The sequence below is a fragment of the Contarinia nasturtii genome, unplaced genomic scaffold (assembly GCF_009176525.2).
Source record: "Contarinia nasturtii isolate CC-2019 unplaced genomic scaffold, AAFC_CNas_1.1 Cnas_scaffold_2227, whole genome shotgun sequence".
NCBI classification, from domain to species: domain Eukaryota; kingdom Metazoa; phylum Arthropoda; class Insecta; order Diptera; family Cecidomyiidae; genus Contarinia; species Contarinia nasturtii.
In genome coordinates, this window is record NW_022199550.1 from 1,006 (window position 1) to 14,110 (window position 13,105).

General features: G+C 32.8%; 4 protein-coding genes across 5 annotated transcripts; 2 read left to right on the forward strand and 2 right to left on the reverse strand.

Annotated features, from left to right (window-relative positions):
• The first annotated feature begins 597 nt into the window (after window positions 1-597).
• Window positions 598-2,625, forward strand: LOC116347985. 2 transcript variants are annotated; one of them, XM_031778823.1, is made up of 3 exons: window positions 598-828; window positions 894-1,023; window positions 1,120-2,625. In XM_031778823.1, exon 3 carries the CDS (start codon window positions 1,123-1,125, stop codon window positions 2,500-2,502), a length of 1,380 nt encoding a protein of 459 aa, XP_031634683.1. In that variant the 5' UTR covers window positions 598-828; window positions 894-1,023; window positions 1,120-1,122; the 3' UTR covers window positions 2,503-2,625. The 2 variants fall into 2 exon arrangements, with proteins under 2 accessions (XP_031634683.1, XP_031634682.1); XM_031778822.1 differs by lacking the exon at window positions 894-1,023.
• A 977-nt stretch (window positions 2,626-3,602) lies between these two features.
• Window positions 3,603-4,970, forward strand: LOC116347976. The gene has a single exon (XM_031778808.1). The coding sequence runs from the start codon at window positions 3,603-3,605 to the stop codon at window positions 4,968-4,970; it is 1,368 nt and encodes a 455-aa protein (XP_031634668.1).
• Window positions 4,971-6,374: 1,404 nt separating this feature from the next.
• On the reverse strand, window positions 6,375-8,604 carry LOC116347981 (regucalcin-like). The gene is made up of 5 exons (XM_031778817.1): window positions 8,505-8,604; window positions 8,003-8,404; window positions 7,588-7,795; window positions 7,313-7,451; window positions 6,375-6,977 (listed from the first exon to the last, which is right to left on the reverse strand). Exons 2-5 carry the CDS (start codon window positions 8,402-8,404, stop codon window positions 6,785-6,787), a joined length of 942 nt encoding a protein of 313 aa, XP_031634677.1. The 5' UTR covers window positions 8,505-8,604; the 3' UTR covers window positions 6,375-6,784.
• Window positions 8,605-11,454: 2,850 nt separating this feature from the next.
• Window positions 11,455-12,426, reverse strand: LOC116347986 (pre-mRNA-splicing factor CWC22 homolog). The gene is made up of 2 exons (XM_031778824.1): window positions 12,261-12,426; window positions 11,455-12,185 (listed from the first exon to the last, which is right to left on the reverse strand). The coding sequence occupies exons 1-2, from the start codon at window positions 12,289-12,291 to the stop codon at window positions 11,857-11,859; spliced, it is 360 nt and encodes a 119-aa protein (XP_031634684.1). The 5' UTR covers window positions 12,292-12,426; the 3' UTR covers window positions 11,455-11,856.
• Between the last annotated feature and the right edge of the window lie 679 nt (window positions 12,427-13,105).

Here is a 13,105-nt window from a genome sequence, read left to right on the forward strand (position 1 = left end):
AGAGGCTTAATCTGTAGACTAAATTTCTATCACTTTTAATGCCAAAAACAATTAAGAATGACAATAGTGACAACCCTAAACAAGATTTTAATTGTATTTTTGAATCATTGTATTTGCTAAATCATTCTTCATTTACTTTATTTTATAAATCGTTCCAATTAAAACATTTTCTTTCGAATACAATAAATTGTCAATCAAAACAAAAGAATTTGTACACAACTATCTATCATTTTCATTTTTTTTTCCACAAAATTTCTCAGAGTTTTTCCAACAGATACTGTCGCTATTTCTATTACATACTTTTAATTCTGAACAAGACCCTGACATTTCTGGCTGTTATTTTATTGATTTGTAAATAAATAATGAAATCAAAATCATTTGAATGTGTTCGCTTTATTGACTGCCGTTTAATTCAAAATTTGTTTGATGTTTATTCAATTGAGTTCAAGCACAAGACATAGAAAACGTTCCCACAAAATTTGAATTAAAATGACATTTTGCTCTTTTCGAGGTTATAAATGCATGTCACGACTCACGGAAGAGTTGATTTGTCACGAAATATTGTGCTGTTTTGACGTAACATCTGCGTGACACTCATCCGGTATATTCAACAATTGTTGTCAACAATTCATTCCTAGATAAAGTCAAACAGCGAACAAATCACCGTACATTTTCATGAGTTTTGTTTTAGTAAAACCTAATAAGAGAGATGCACCAAACCAAAAATTAAGAACACAATTGCGGCTGCTGCTATCATTCGTTTGAAGATACTCCCGAACGAAGGTGTATTTCACCACCTAATTTTCTGCACTAGATCCCATTGAAATCGTATGTACCTCATAGTATTTTTTCAGTTTTTCATTGTCTAACTTGAGCTGATTCGATTAAAAAAGAAATTTCAAGAAGAAATTCGAAGAAAATTCACGTTCACTAGGTAAAACACACGATTTGCGGTAACCAAAATAGTTTACCCAACATTTATCATCTAAATCGATCTGAATAAAGACCAAATTAGTTTGACAAGTTAGTTTCACCAACAACAATCGTGGTTCAGTTAACCAAAAACCAGATCATTTGTGTCGTATGCAAAAGAGAATTAAATCTATTGTCTTTCCACAGAAAATGTCGGACCATTGCTCGCGATTGGTTCGAAAATGCGACGATGATGACGGTCCACCCGTAAAACGTCAAAAACTGGAAAATGTTGAAGTAGCCAAAAGCGACACAAAAATACACCAACTCAATAACGATTGTTTGGAGTTGGTGTTCGGGCATCTGAAATTCAAAGACTTGTTCTGTCTGGCAATGGCAAGTGATCAACTCGATAGTGCAGCCGCCATGGTTTTTCGTCGAAAGTACGGTAAGAACGAAATTAAATTCACGGGCGATGGCATAACTCACCTCATCGAAGACGAATATCTTGGATTCAGTGTGAAACAAGCGTCGACCTACAAGTCGTTCCTCCACAAGTTCGGTGCTCAATTGTCAAAGTTGAATATTGAAGTGCAGAGCACGATGTACACGGCAGTCGAACCCATTCTACGGAATGACTGTTTGGTGTCATTGGTTGAACTTTCATTGGGAGATTGTCGATACGAGTCATCAAAATTGAGTGTATTTGGTAGCATTGAGCAGCCATTTCAAAATGTTGAAAAACTCTCTCTCAACCGTTGCCATTTGAATGAAAACGCATCAAAATTGAACAAATGGTTTCCGGCCCTGTCAAGCCTCAGTCTGTATGATAACTCATACTCCGACCCGAATACTATCATCGCCGAATATCCGAAAATTGTGCTTTTTTCAGCTGGGAGTTGGCGTGGTCCAGCCGATTTGACGGAGGCACAAATACTCGCCATTCTACGATTGAATCCGACTATTCAATGTTTGGACATTGGACTGGCAGCCGATGGCAATGAACTCGATTTCTATCGCCAGGTCAATGACATTTTACCGCAACTGGAAAGATTACAAATGTGCTGGGAAGCAAAAAGTTTTGCAAATGGCAACGAAGTCATCACATTCAAAGCCGTCAAAAATTTGACACTGAATTTCACATTCAATGCGTTCACTGGTGCACGCGTTCTACCATTTGCTTTCGATCAACTGATGGAGATGGAATTGATCAATATGCCGATTGTGAATAACACATGGTTGGAATTCATTGGATACAACAAAAAATTGACCAAATTAATGGTGCTACCGTTCAACGAAGATGGTTTGTTCATGGATCGACCAAACAATCAAGATTTACTACGAATCGCCAAAGAACTGCCCAATCTCATCACATTGGCAATCGATGTCACCAGAATCACCACCGATTGCATCGTACAGTTTATGCAAATGTGCCAGTCACTAACAACGCTTCAATTGTATTGGAACGACCTCAATTCGTTCAATCACAATGTTTGGGTTGATGGAACGTTTTTTGAGCAAATCGACGGTGAATGGAACATTCCAAAACGTATCATCAGCCCAATCACACTCAAACGGAAAGGCATTTGACTTGATGTTTTTCTTCATCATTAAAAGATTTACTATCGTAAGATTATTGAAGATAAAGATTCCAAAAATTGAATTTTTTTAAAATGATTTTTTTTCAAAAATCGAAATACTGTTTACATTCATTCGGATGTTGTTCTATTGTTTGTTGTTTATTATTTTTTTCTCCAATAAAAAATTGTGTAACTCAAAGAAACAATGAATTTGGAATAAAATAATATTTTTTATCAAAATATTTTTGTGATTTACTTTTTTTGAATTTAATGAAGAAGGTAAATAGCGTTATTGAAGGTTATATTTAGTTTGGATCGATGGAAATGCATATTTTACGGAAGCAACACCAATCAATTCGGGAAAATCATTACCCTTTTTTGTACCGATTGATGACTACTCCCAGTAATGAGTTTGCAGATGCTATCCAAGGTGGAAAGAAAATGAATTTTCAATAGAAATGAATGGAAAGTACAAATCAATAGAAATGAATGGATCTTTGTCGTATGGTATAACAAAATTCAGAAAAAAAGTCAATTTATCTTTGAAAATAAGAAAGAAAACTTGAAAATACCAGGCACTTGATCACTCTCGTGGTCATGTTCAAAACTATTCGTCTTAATTACTTTTCAATGGAAACAATTTGACATTTTCCTCAGTCATAACAAGCACTCATTTGACAACAACGGTTCAACCGGTAACAAAACCGCTTTACTAATTAACAACAGACGCATAGAAGACATCTTCATTGGTTCATTACCATTCGCATTCCGTCTGTCGACCTAGTTGGTGTTTTCATACAAATTTTTATTTTTACATTTTATCTGCTTTTCATCAAGTTATATTTTGAAGAATTTTTTTTAAATTTTCATCAATTTTCATTTTTTTTTTTTAAATTATTTGGTGAGAAAACATTCAAATTGTGCCTACAAATTTTCAGAAAATCGTAAGTTTAAACTAATAAGGCTTGAAAATCCAAAAGGGATTTTATTTTCAAAAAATCCTGCTATTTAGTTTTTCTTAAATTAATCAATAAAAGAACACTTTTCCCCCATACCTGGATCGATATTCATCACACATCAGTTTATCAAACCCCCAAAGCAATAAAAAAAATGTCAATGTCCAAAGTAGCAACAACCAATGTGGCAAGTCCTGTCGGATCTTCTGAACTCGGAAAGAAGTTCTACCTTGACAAGGAATTTTCTGATGTTCAAATTGTCTTCGAGGTGAACGATGAAGAAGTTGGACGAGTTCCGGTCCATAAAATTCTCCTTGCTGCACACAGTGACGTTTTTCACACAATGTTCAACGAATCATGGAAGGAGAAAAATGAAGTGAAAATCGTCGATGCAGATGTTGCGGATTTTAAAGAATTCCTTCGTTTCTTCTACTTTGGAACGGTGAATTTGACCATAGAAAATGTAGATGCAATCATGAATCTCAGCAATAAATACAATGTCACCGAGTGCAAGAATTTATGCAGAAAATTCTTGAAGGCAACAATGACCAGTGAAAATATGATTTTGAGGTATGAATTGGCTGTTTTTCTTGAGGATGAAAGTCTCAAGAAATTTTGCGAAGCAATGATCAGTGTCGATGCTCGAGATTTCTTAAAGAGGCCAGGATTTTTGCAATGCAGTAAAAAGACATTGGCGGAACTGATGGAAATGAAAGGTTTGAAGTGCTCCGAAGTTGAACTATTTGAGGCGTGCATGTCTTGGGTGAAGAATAAAAGTAAAGAAGAGAACTTAACTAGAGATATAGTACAGTCTGAACTCGGTGACTTATTTTATAAAATTCGTTTTGGATCGATGACCATCAGCGAGTTTGCCACTCTCATTCCGCTGCATGGAAACACATTTTCATTTGTTGAACAAACGGAAATCATTCAGATGATAGGCGATAAGGCATTTCAATCAAAGTTATTCAATGGAACACGAGAGAAACGTTGTGACGTTAACTTTTTTGAAGGCTATAAAAATATTTGGTGCATTCGACTTGCTTCTCAAACACATTCCATAAGCCCCTATTTTGTAAAAAGTTTAGAAACAACCACATTCTCCGTCAATGAAACAGTTTTTTTTAACGGATTTAGATCTAGTCGTTTATGCAGTTATAGTAATAACACATATAAAATATTAACAGAGGTAGTTCCAAGTGAAATAACAATTGTTCGGATTCCAAGTACATCTGATCAATCCATTAATGAGGAAGTTGTTTTGTGGAGTGGAAAAACAAATATAAGTTCAGAGCAAGTGAACGTGTCTTTACCCCAGCCAATTCTGATCAGCCCGAAATTTATGTATGAGATTAGAATGAAACAAACTCCACCTGAAAATTGCTCATCCAGTTCATTGTTGAAAACACAAGTTCAAATAGATTCCAATTTCAGCGTACAATTTCATCGTGATACATTCTTGGAAAATGATGTTCATTGTTCTAGAGGATTAATTTGTAGACTAAATTTCTATCGTACTTAATGCTATAAATAACCATGAATGGTACTACCGCCAATGACGCATCTGAAAAACATAAAATAGTAGCCGAATATTAATTGAATGAAGACCTCGGTTCATACTTAATTCATTACAAGAAAATTTATTTTTTATTATTTTTAAAACGTTGCATTTTGTAAATAATTATTGTTTTATTTCATTTTAAAATACTTAAAACATTTTTTTCGAATAAAATAAATTGTCAATCAAAAATAAAAATTTGTGTACAATTATATAATATCTTTTACTTTTCCGCACACCTAGTGTAGGAAAGGTATTGTATTAGGCCAAAAAATTAAAGTCACCCCAAAACATGTTTTCTTTGCATATTTCATGTAAAAAACACGAGTAGAGGCGATTTTGGGGCATATTAATGTGCGTCATCGTACAATTTCATCGTGATACGTTTTTGGGAAATGATCTACTTTCGGCTAGAGGCATGATCTATAAACTAGATTTCTATCGTATTTAATGCTAAAAACCATGAAGACAAATGTTAAATATCGCAAAAAGAGAACCTTTATTATTAACCCTCTAATGCATTAATTTTTTTTCGACATGAGAACTATTTTTCTATGATTATTTTGGTTTAAAATTCCTTGAAAAAATAATCGAAATTCAAAAAATTGTATAGTTTACTCAAAAAATGCTATTGACAAAATTGGAGAACAATCGAAACCATTGTTTAAACTGCTATAAAATTGCTATAAACGAAGAGAGAGATAATTTTTCTTGTCAAATTCCTACATACCAGAGTTTGAAATAATGATTAGTTTTTTCAATTCATTTATTTGAAAATCAATTACCATTAGTTAATGTAAATTGAAATTTTCAATTTATTTTTTTCAATTCATTAAATTGAATTTTCAATTACCATTTACATTCAAATTGAGAAATGAATTGAAATTCATTTCAATTGCGTGAAGTTGCAGAGATTCTAGTTGGCTCCCATATTACTACTCTCGATTGTTTTCAATTTTTTACCGTCAATTCATTTATAATAACATTTTGAATGTAAATTAAAATGTATATATATTTAAAATTTAATATTAATATACAAATTAAAAAAATTAAAATTTGAAACTGTTTTCATTGCTGCGATTTCTTTTAAACTTATTGACACAGCAACCGTTATTGTTGAATGTGCGCATTCAAATATTAACCTCACTTTTAACATTAGCTATGCACAAATTCCGCATAAGGCATCAATCTCTGCAACTTCACGCAATTGAAATAAATGTCAATTCATTTATCAATTTGAATGTAAATGGTAATTGAAAATTCAATTCAATGAATTGAAAAAATATAAATTGAAAATTTCAATTTACATTAACTAATGGTAATTATAATTGAATGAATTGGCATTGTAAAATTCGAAACACTGCTACATACATCTGAGTTTATGATTAAATAACCGCTTTATTTTCACTTGTCAAATGACCGGCAAATGAAAGCCTGAACCCTGCTGAAAATATTTCAATTCGTAAATAGAATCATTTGTTTTTTATTATATATTTTAGACAATAATTTATACACCCTGCCTAAAGGCAGGGCTATGCACTAGAGGGTTAAGCTATGTACTTTGCACTATTGATATTTTTCCAAAAATTAAAGCAGAAATGAATAAAAAAACTGTATTTGTAAATACGGTTAACAAATCCTAAAAATCGTTTTAAAAGGTAAACAGACTAAACTTTTTTTTTCTACATTTTTGCATCTAAACATTTTAAATTTCCAACATTTTGAATTAAAAATTGTCAACTTTTCAAAATACAGCTTCAGATTAGTTTTTACAGTTTTTAAATGTGAATTCTAACGCCTTTAAATCCTTTAGCACCCAAACCAGTTACTTTGAATAGACAACCAGCATTTTCATTGGTGTCATCTTTTCCACCAGTTGTCACGTACAAAATATCCAAATTTGGACCACCAAACGCCACTGCAGTCACTTTTTGAGCCGGTATCGGAATTTCGAACAATACTTTGCCAGCTCTATTTAATATATGAATAAAAACCAAAAGGTGTAAAACAAAGGGAATAAGGTAGAAAAATAAAAAAAAAGTATTTAGTTTGGAGATGAAAAATTGTGTGCATTTAAATTTTGAAATTGGAAGCAAAGATTTTACTTTAATTCGACGTTTTTTACTTCCAATTTCAAAGTACAATGTGTGTATCCAAAGTAGAATTTAGAAAAATATTAAACTAGAGTTTTGAAAATGTAAAAAGAAATAAAAATTTAAACGTAAACAATAGCACAAAAAACACACCCATGCATGAATGAAATAAAAGTTATTTTCAAAAACAAATTAAAACAAAAGTTTAATTACTTTGGATCGACTTTGAACACTTTTGATCCCATGAAGGCAGTTACATATAAATTGCCATCCGTATCGATTGTAAGCCCATCGGGAAGAAATCCTGGATTCTTACCATTTATACTGAAGTCAATCACAACACGTTCATTGGCTGAAAGAATTTAATTTTTTTTGTAATTGCCATTTTGACTGTCACTATTGTCAATTGGATCTTTCAGAGCAAAAAAATAACTAAGCTATTGAATGCTCAAAATGCTCCCAAAGAAATATTTATTAAAATCACTCACAAATATCACCAGTTGCTGGATCCCAGTCATACTCTTTCACATCAAATTTACCGGAATCGATATAAAAAAATTTCTTCTCCTTTTCATTCCATGCCAAACCATTCGATATGTAAACATTCTTTGCCAGTTCGTAGACGCCCTCACCTTTGACATATTTATACAAAGCACCATCCGGCACCAATTTATTCGGGATGAAAATATCCTCAACCTTTTTGAAGAGCAGCATAGAAATGAAAAAAATCGCATATTTATTAATTTCAATTTCTCTCCACACAAAACACGGGAAATTGTTTGAAAAAACCCGTTGACACGAATACTTTTCACAGCAGTCAAAAGTATTCTCTATGAAAATACCAAATTCTCCTCATTTTTCAACAACAAAAACCATTATAACATAAATCGAACATTCACTTACTTCAATTGATCGCATTGTTCCCCCTATGAATCTTCCCGTGGGATCTGCTTTGACCGCGTTAAATAAGTTATCCTTTTTCTCGCTTTCAACTTCAAAAACGATGGATTTAATTGTTGCCTTTGACGATCGACCATCCCACTGCACGACTGCGACCCGTCGACCGAATCCAACTGCAAATTCATCAGTTGGACCCGGTTTTTTCGGGTTCGCAATGGGAATTACGAAAGCAATTGCAGATTCACCATCGACCGTGGCTGAATATACCTTATTCTCCTTGAAATCATAACGCAAAATTACACCTTCAACGTCATTGTAAAACACACTCTGCATTTGCTCATCCCAATGACATCTAGTGCTGATGATCGTCTTTGGTGATTGAACTGCTTCCACTTTGAATGACATCTAAATGCACAGAAATCGAAAAAAAAAAAAAAATCAAACTTATTAAAACACTGCATATTCTTTCATTTTCAAATTATCCTTCTCAATGCGAATAACTGACTTTGATAAATTTTAATTGCTCTCTGCCACTATGTATACTGTCGTATGGTAACGGATAAATGAATTGTAACAGTTGGGCGTGAACCGTACTTATATGAATATTGGATTCCATTCCGTATGGCGTTATCAGCAACGAACAAAACGCATTTAATATGCAGACAAAGGCCTTCAATTTTTTATCGTAACTATTTTTTTCAAAAAACCTTCATTCACCCCAAGTCAGACACCAACAATAGTGCAAACTGCAAAAAGATAAGAAGGAGTAGGATTCATAACATATTTTGCATTATTGCATTTATTTTTTATCTTTTAAAGCTTCCTCATGTACAATGTAAAAATGATAAAATTGACTTTATTACAATTTAAAAGGAAAGTGTTTTATTACTCCTACGATTTCCACTTTGTGATAATAGCGACTTGTGATGATGCTACTAGTGGAACAACTTTGTTTATGTCTACGGATGTTAATTGTAGAACAATGAGATAAAATAAAAACTGCACTCTGCGTGATAAGGCATTCGCATTTTAAAGCTTGAAATTTCGATTTTGCAAGAAAATGTTCACGTCAATTTATCGTGACGAGCTCATTATTCGCAGTGAAATCGACTTTTGGGATATTTATCTCAATTTTACAACTTTATTGCTACATTTTTATTGGATTAGATGTTTCATCATATTTTCCAAACAAAAAAAACTCGATTTTTGTAAAAAAAAGCAATAGAATCCTAAAAACAGTTTTTAAGCCATCGATTCGTTCAAAACAAAACATTCAATGGGCCCCTAGTTGTTTCGAGAATGTTCCCGACGAAAATGTTTGAATTCATACGGATGTATGATTGCCATCTGTGTCATTGCCATATGCTTCTCTTGTCACCGACTGATTTGTATCGATAGCCTCAGAACTATTTGATTAAAAATTACATACTTTTAATCGTAGCATATTTCGAATAAAAAGGAACTTATTTCCCGAAAGTTATTGAACTGGTCGGGAAGTACTAATTTAATAACTACCGAATCCTAATTTCTGAGAGCAGTAAAGTTTTTTGGACAATTAATATTGTGTATTGACGTATAAATAATTCAAAATATGTGTACCCCATTTTTGCATTGAAATTTCTACAAAGTTTCAGAATATATTTTTTTAGCCTGAGCAAAGTAGCTCGATCCAAGGCATGGCATGAACGCGTCCAATCTCTCTTCCAGCGGGACATTTGCAATCTCTTCAAACTGTTCAAAAGCTGGAATTATATCTGTGTAAAAGCGAACTTCAAATGTACAAATGTACTGCTGGTTTGAAAATTTCCACAGCAATGAAATCCCTACTACCGTGCTAGATGGTGTCGACACGAGTGGACGGATTTTAAAATTTATTTGAACGACGCCATGTTATTATACTTATCCATTACAACGTACATGTAACAGAAGAAACACACAGTCCATGTCCACGCTAGTGGACATAAACGATTTGAACCATCAATGTGAACTAGATCAAGTATAGAACTTTACATAGGATCATATACGATGAATATGGATTACACAGTCTGTTTCAAAATACCGTCACCAATGTCGACACCATTTTGACATCAAAATTTTGACAGTAAAAATATGTGTTATTGTTGTTGTCGTTTCATTGCTGTGAAAATTTCAGCCAAAATAGGATTCGTAACCGGTGTTTTGATGACAACGTTGAAAATGTCGTTCTGTGTTTTAAGAAAATAGATAGCATTTTATAAAAAGTTTTAGTTGAATCGGTGAAACTCACTTCGTCAGAATCATTTTCTTCATCGGCTACTTTTACAACAACGGATCGTAATACAGCACCAAAATTTTCACCGGGCTTCGTTAAAGATTTCAAGGTATATTCCAAAACTGTTTTATTTAGACTATTCTCCAGAAATTCGGTGAAATTTTTGATTTGATTCTTTTCTATAGATGAACTATTGCCATCTCCATACACCGTTAAAATCAAATGGCAAAACGACAAAATATACAAAATATTCATCATTTTGACTAAGATCACAAAACAAAGCTACATATAGCAGTGTTCACGACGCACTGATGCGAATGGAAGTTACGAGTATTATAAGCAGCATAATTTGTGATAAAGTCGTCAAATTGGTTTCATTCGCTTTCTAAATTCGGTCATCATCAGTCTTAACGGCAATGACCTTTTTGATCTTAGTTTTTTTTCCTTGAACGGTTGTACATCAGATAGTGTTAATTCAGTCATATTTGCTATTTTTAACTCGAGAAGCAAAAATATATGCCATTGGTATCATCATTAGAGCAAGAAAGTTTAAACGAAACATATTTTATTTGAATTACTAAGTTTGTTAAATCTTCTGTGAAGCAATCTTTTTTTTCGGTGAATAATTTTATTTATGCACATTATTATTAGAATGTTTTGTGTGCGTCTTGTCTTTTTTTGGAGTAGAAAAATGTATGCGTGAATGATGACCATTGATCTTGATTTTTTTTCAATCTTAACCGGATCAATGGAATTTCGTGCCGAATTGTCAATAATTTAGCGTGAATATATTTAAATTTTAAAAATATTCAAAATGCAAAAATCGTTGTCGTTTGTTTTGAAACCGCTATAAACAAAAATCTTTTCGTGCAATTTTTTTTAAATAAATAAACAACTGAATAACATACGGCGTATGACATACGCTCTTCAAATGACCAGCTAGTGGAAGAGAAGGTAGGATACCTTGAGTATGAAAGGGTTTATCTGGTTTTCTTTCAGTCATAAGAAATCTAATTCAAATATTCTGTGGAACGCGTCATATTTTAGACTCATAATTACAATTAGGCGCATATCTTGTTGTTGAAAAAAAAAAAAGAAAGTCAAATTTATTGAATTCATAAATGAAAAGAAGAAAATGTTCGAAAACTTATAGAAAATTAATAAAGTCACTTTCATCAGAATAATCAAGCTTAAACCGATTTTAATATTCACTTTTTAGACGACGAAGAATTTATTTATTGATCATGGCACTGATGTGAATGAATGCTAAAAACATTGATGATAAGATACATATAGATTTACCACTAAATTCGAAAAAAATAAAATAATTTTTTGTAAATAAATGTGTTCCTATGTAAATGGAGTTCGGTTACATCCTTCCCCCAAATAATCGTAGTTTCCATTTATGATAAACAAATTGTTTCTGCTCTGTTCAATCATTTTGCTATACCATTTTGCAAGAAATACAATGTCGTTGCTGCTATTTTTGTCATTTATTGCAATACAAAGTAAAATCTCTTTATTTACGTCGTATTTCATCTGAATTCACATACTTCGTTTAAATTACTGATAAGAATTGTGTTAAGAATTTACTGAGAGTAACTAACTATTCAGATGTTTGGATTTCCAAATGTTCCTTGCCATCACTTTTTTCATCAGTTGATTTTCGAGTTTCATTTTGTTGCTTTTCATCTGAAACCATTGGGTCTGAAACAGTTTCCATCGTTGAAACGGGAATTTTATGCTCTTTCTCCTTGTGCTCCTTTTTACGTTCTTTATTTTTTTTATTTTTACGTTTATTTTTATCTGATTTTTCGATCTCTACAATTTTTTCTGTTCGATTCTCGTGCTCTTCAGAAGCCAATGAATTTGAGGTTCGAGAGTAAGATATACTAGTGGTGGTGGTGGTACCTTTTTTGGACTTTGTTGTAGTAACTGAAAAAAAAGAGAAAATACACAAAAAAAATTGGAAAAATATAAAATGAAAAAAAAAATCAAATATATTCCTACCAGTATAGCTATAATTTACGTTTGAATCCATTGTAGCGGTCGATCACGAACAGAAAACGAAAATTATAAAAATTAATAGTGAAAAGAGTAAGAGATGATCACACCACTGATATCAGTAAATGTCTTTTCTGTACTGTTCCGTCACGTCTACGTTGAAATCGTATTGCTGAAAGACAGAGTCAGTGAATTTTTATATCGTATTGAGATCATGGATATAATTAACTTCTTTTCAAAACAACAATCTTCGCAATATTCACAGTACCTGATGTCATTTAAAGTCCAGTAAATATTGCAATAACTCATTCAGTTTAAAAATAAACAGAAATCGTCTTTTTATATTGATAAAAAAATGATTAAGAAAGAACATGTGTTTGCCAGAATTACTTGTGTAATACAAATTGAGTCATGCTGAATGGAAGCTCAATACGAAAAATCTAAAAAAAATTCAGCTGAACGTCTTTTTATTGAAATTTCATTCGTTACTTTGCAAAAATGCAAAAATTTGATCGATGTCTACTTCTTCTTTGCTGTCTTAGAACGGGACGATGTAGAGCTGGCCTTGCCGCTACGGCAATTCGGTATTTTTCAAGCGGGCCGTATTATGAAGAGACAAAATGCGAACGCCGCTGATCAGCGCCATCATAGACTTTACATGGCACGGGGACATTTGAAACGAAAGAGGAGAAAAAACAACAACAATAACACCACTACACAGAACTGTTGACCAGTGAGATACGTATAAGAGGGGAATGAAAGAATGAGGAGAGCGTATATGTGTATGCGTCTATCAGCACGCACAGATGTACAGCTCTGTGCGACCGTGCAATTGTTGTTGTTTTTTGCTC

Coding starts and splice junctions, on each gene's coding strand:
- LOC116347985 (XM_031778823.1), top strand. CDS start 1,123: ATGTCGGACCATTGCTCGCGATTGGTTCGAAAATGCGACGATGATGAC.
- LOC116347976 (XM_031778808.1), top strand. CDS start 3,603: ATGTCAATGTCCAAAGTAGCAACAACCAATGTGGCAAGTCCTGTCGGA.
- LOC116347981 (XM_031778817.1), bottom strand. CDS start 8,404: ATGTCATTCAAAGTGGAAGCAGTTCAATCACCAAAGACGATCATCAGC. Junction 7,796..8,002: donor GAACAATGCGATCAATTGAA/GTAAGTGAATGT, acceptor CTCTTCAAAAAG/GTTGAGGATATTTTCATCCC. Junction 7,452..7,587: donor TCCAGCAACTGGTGATATTT/GTGAGTGATTTT, acceptor AAATTCTTTCAG/CCAATGAACGTGTTGTGATT.
- LOC116347986 (XM_031778824.1), bottom strand. CDS start 12,291: ATGGATTCAAACGTAAATTATAGCTATACTG. Junction 12,186..12,260: donor CGTAAATTATAGCTATACTG/GTAGGAATATAT, acceptor CTTTTTTTTCAG/TTACTACAACAAAGTCCAAA.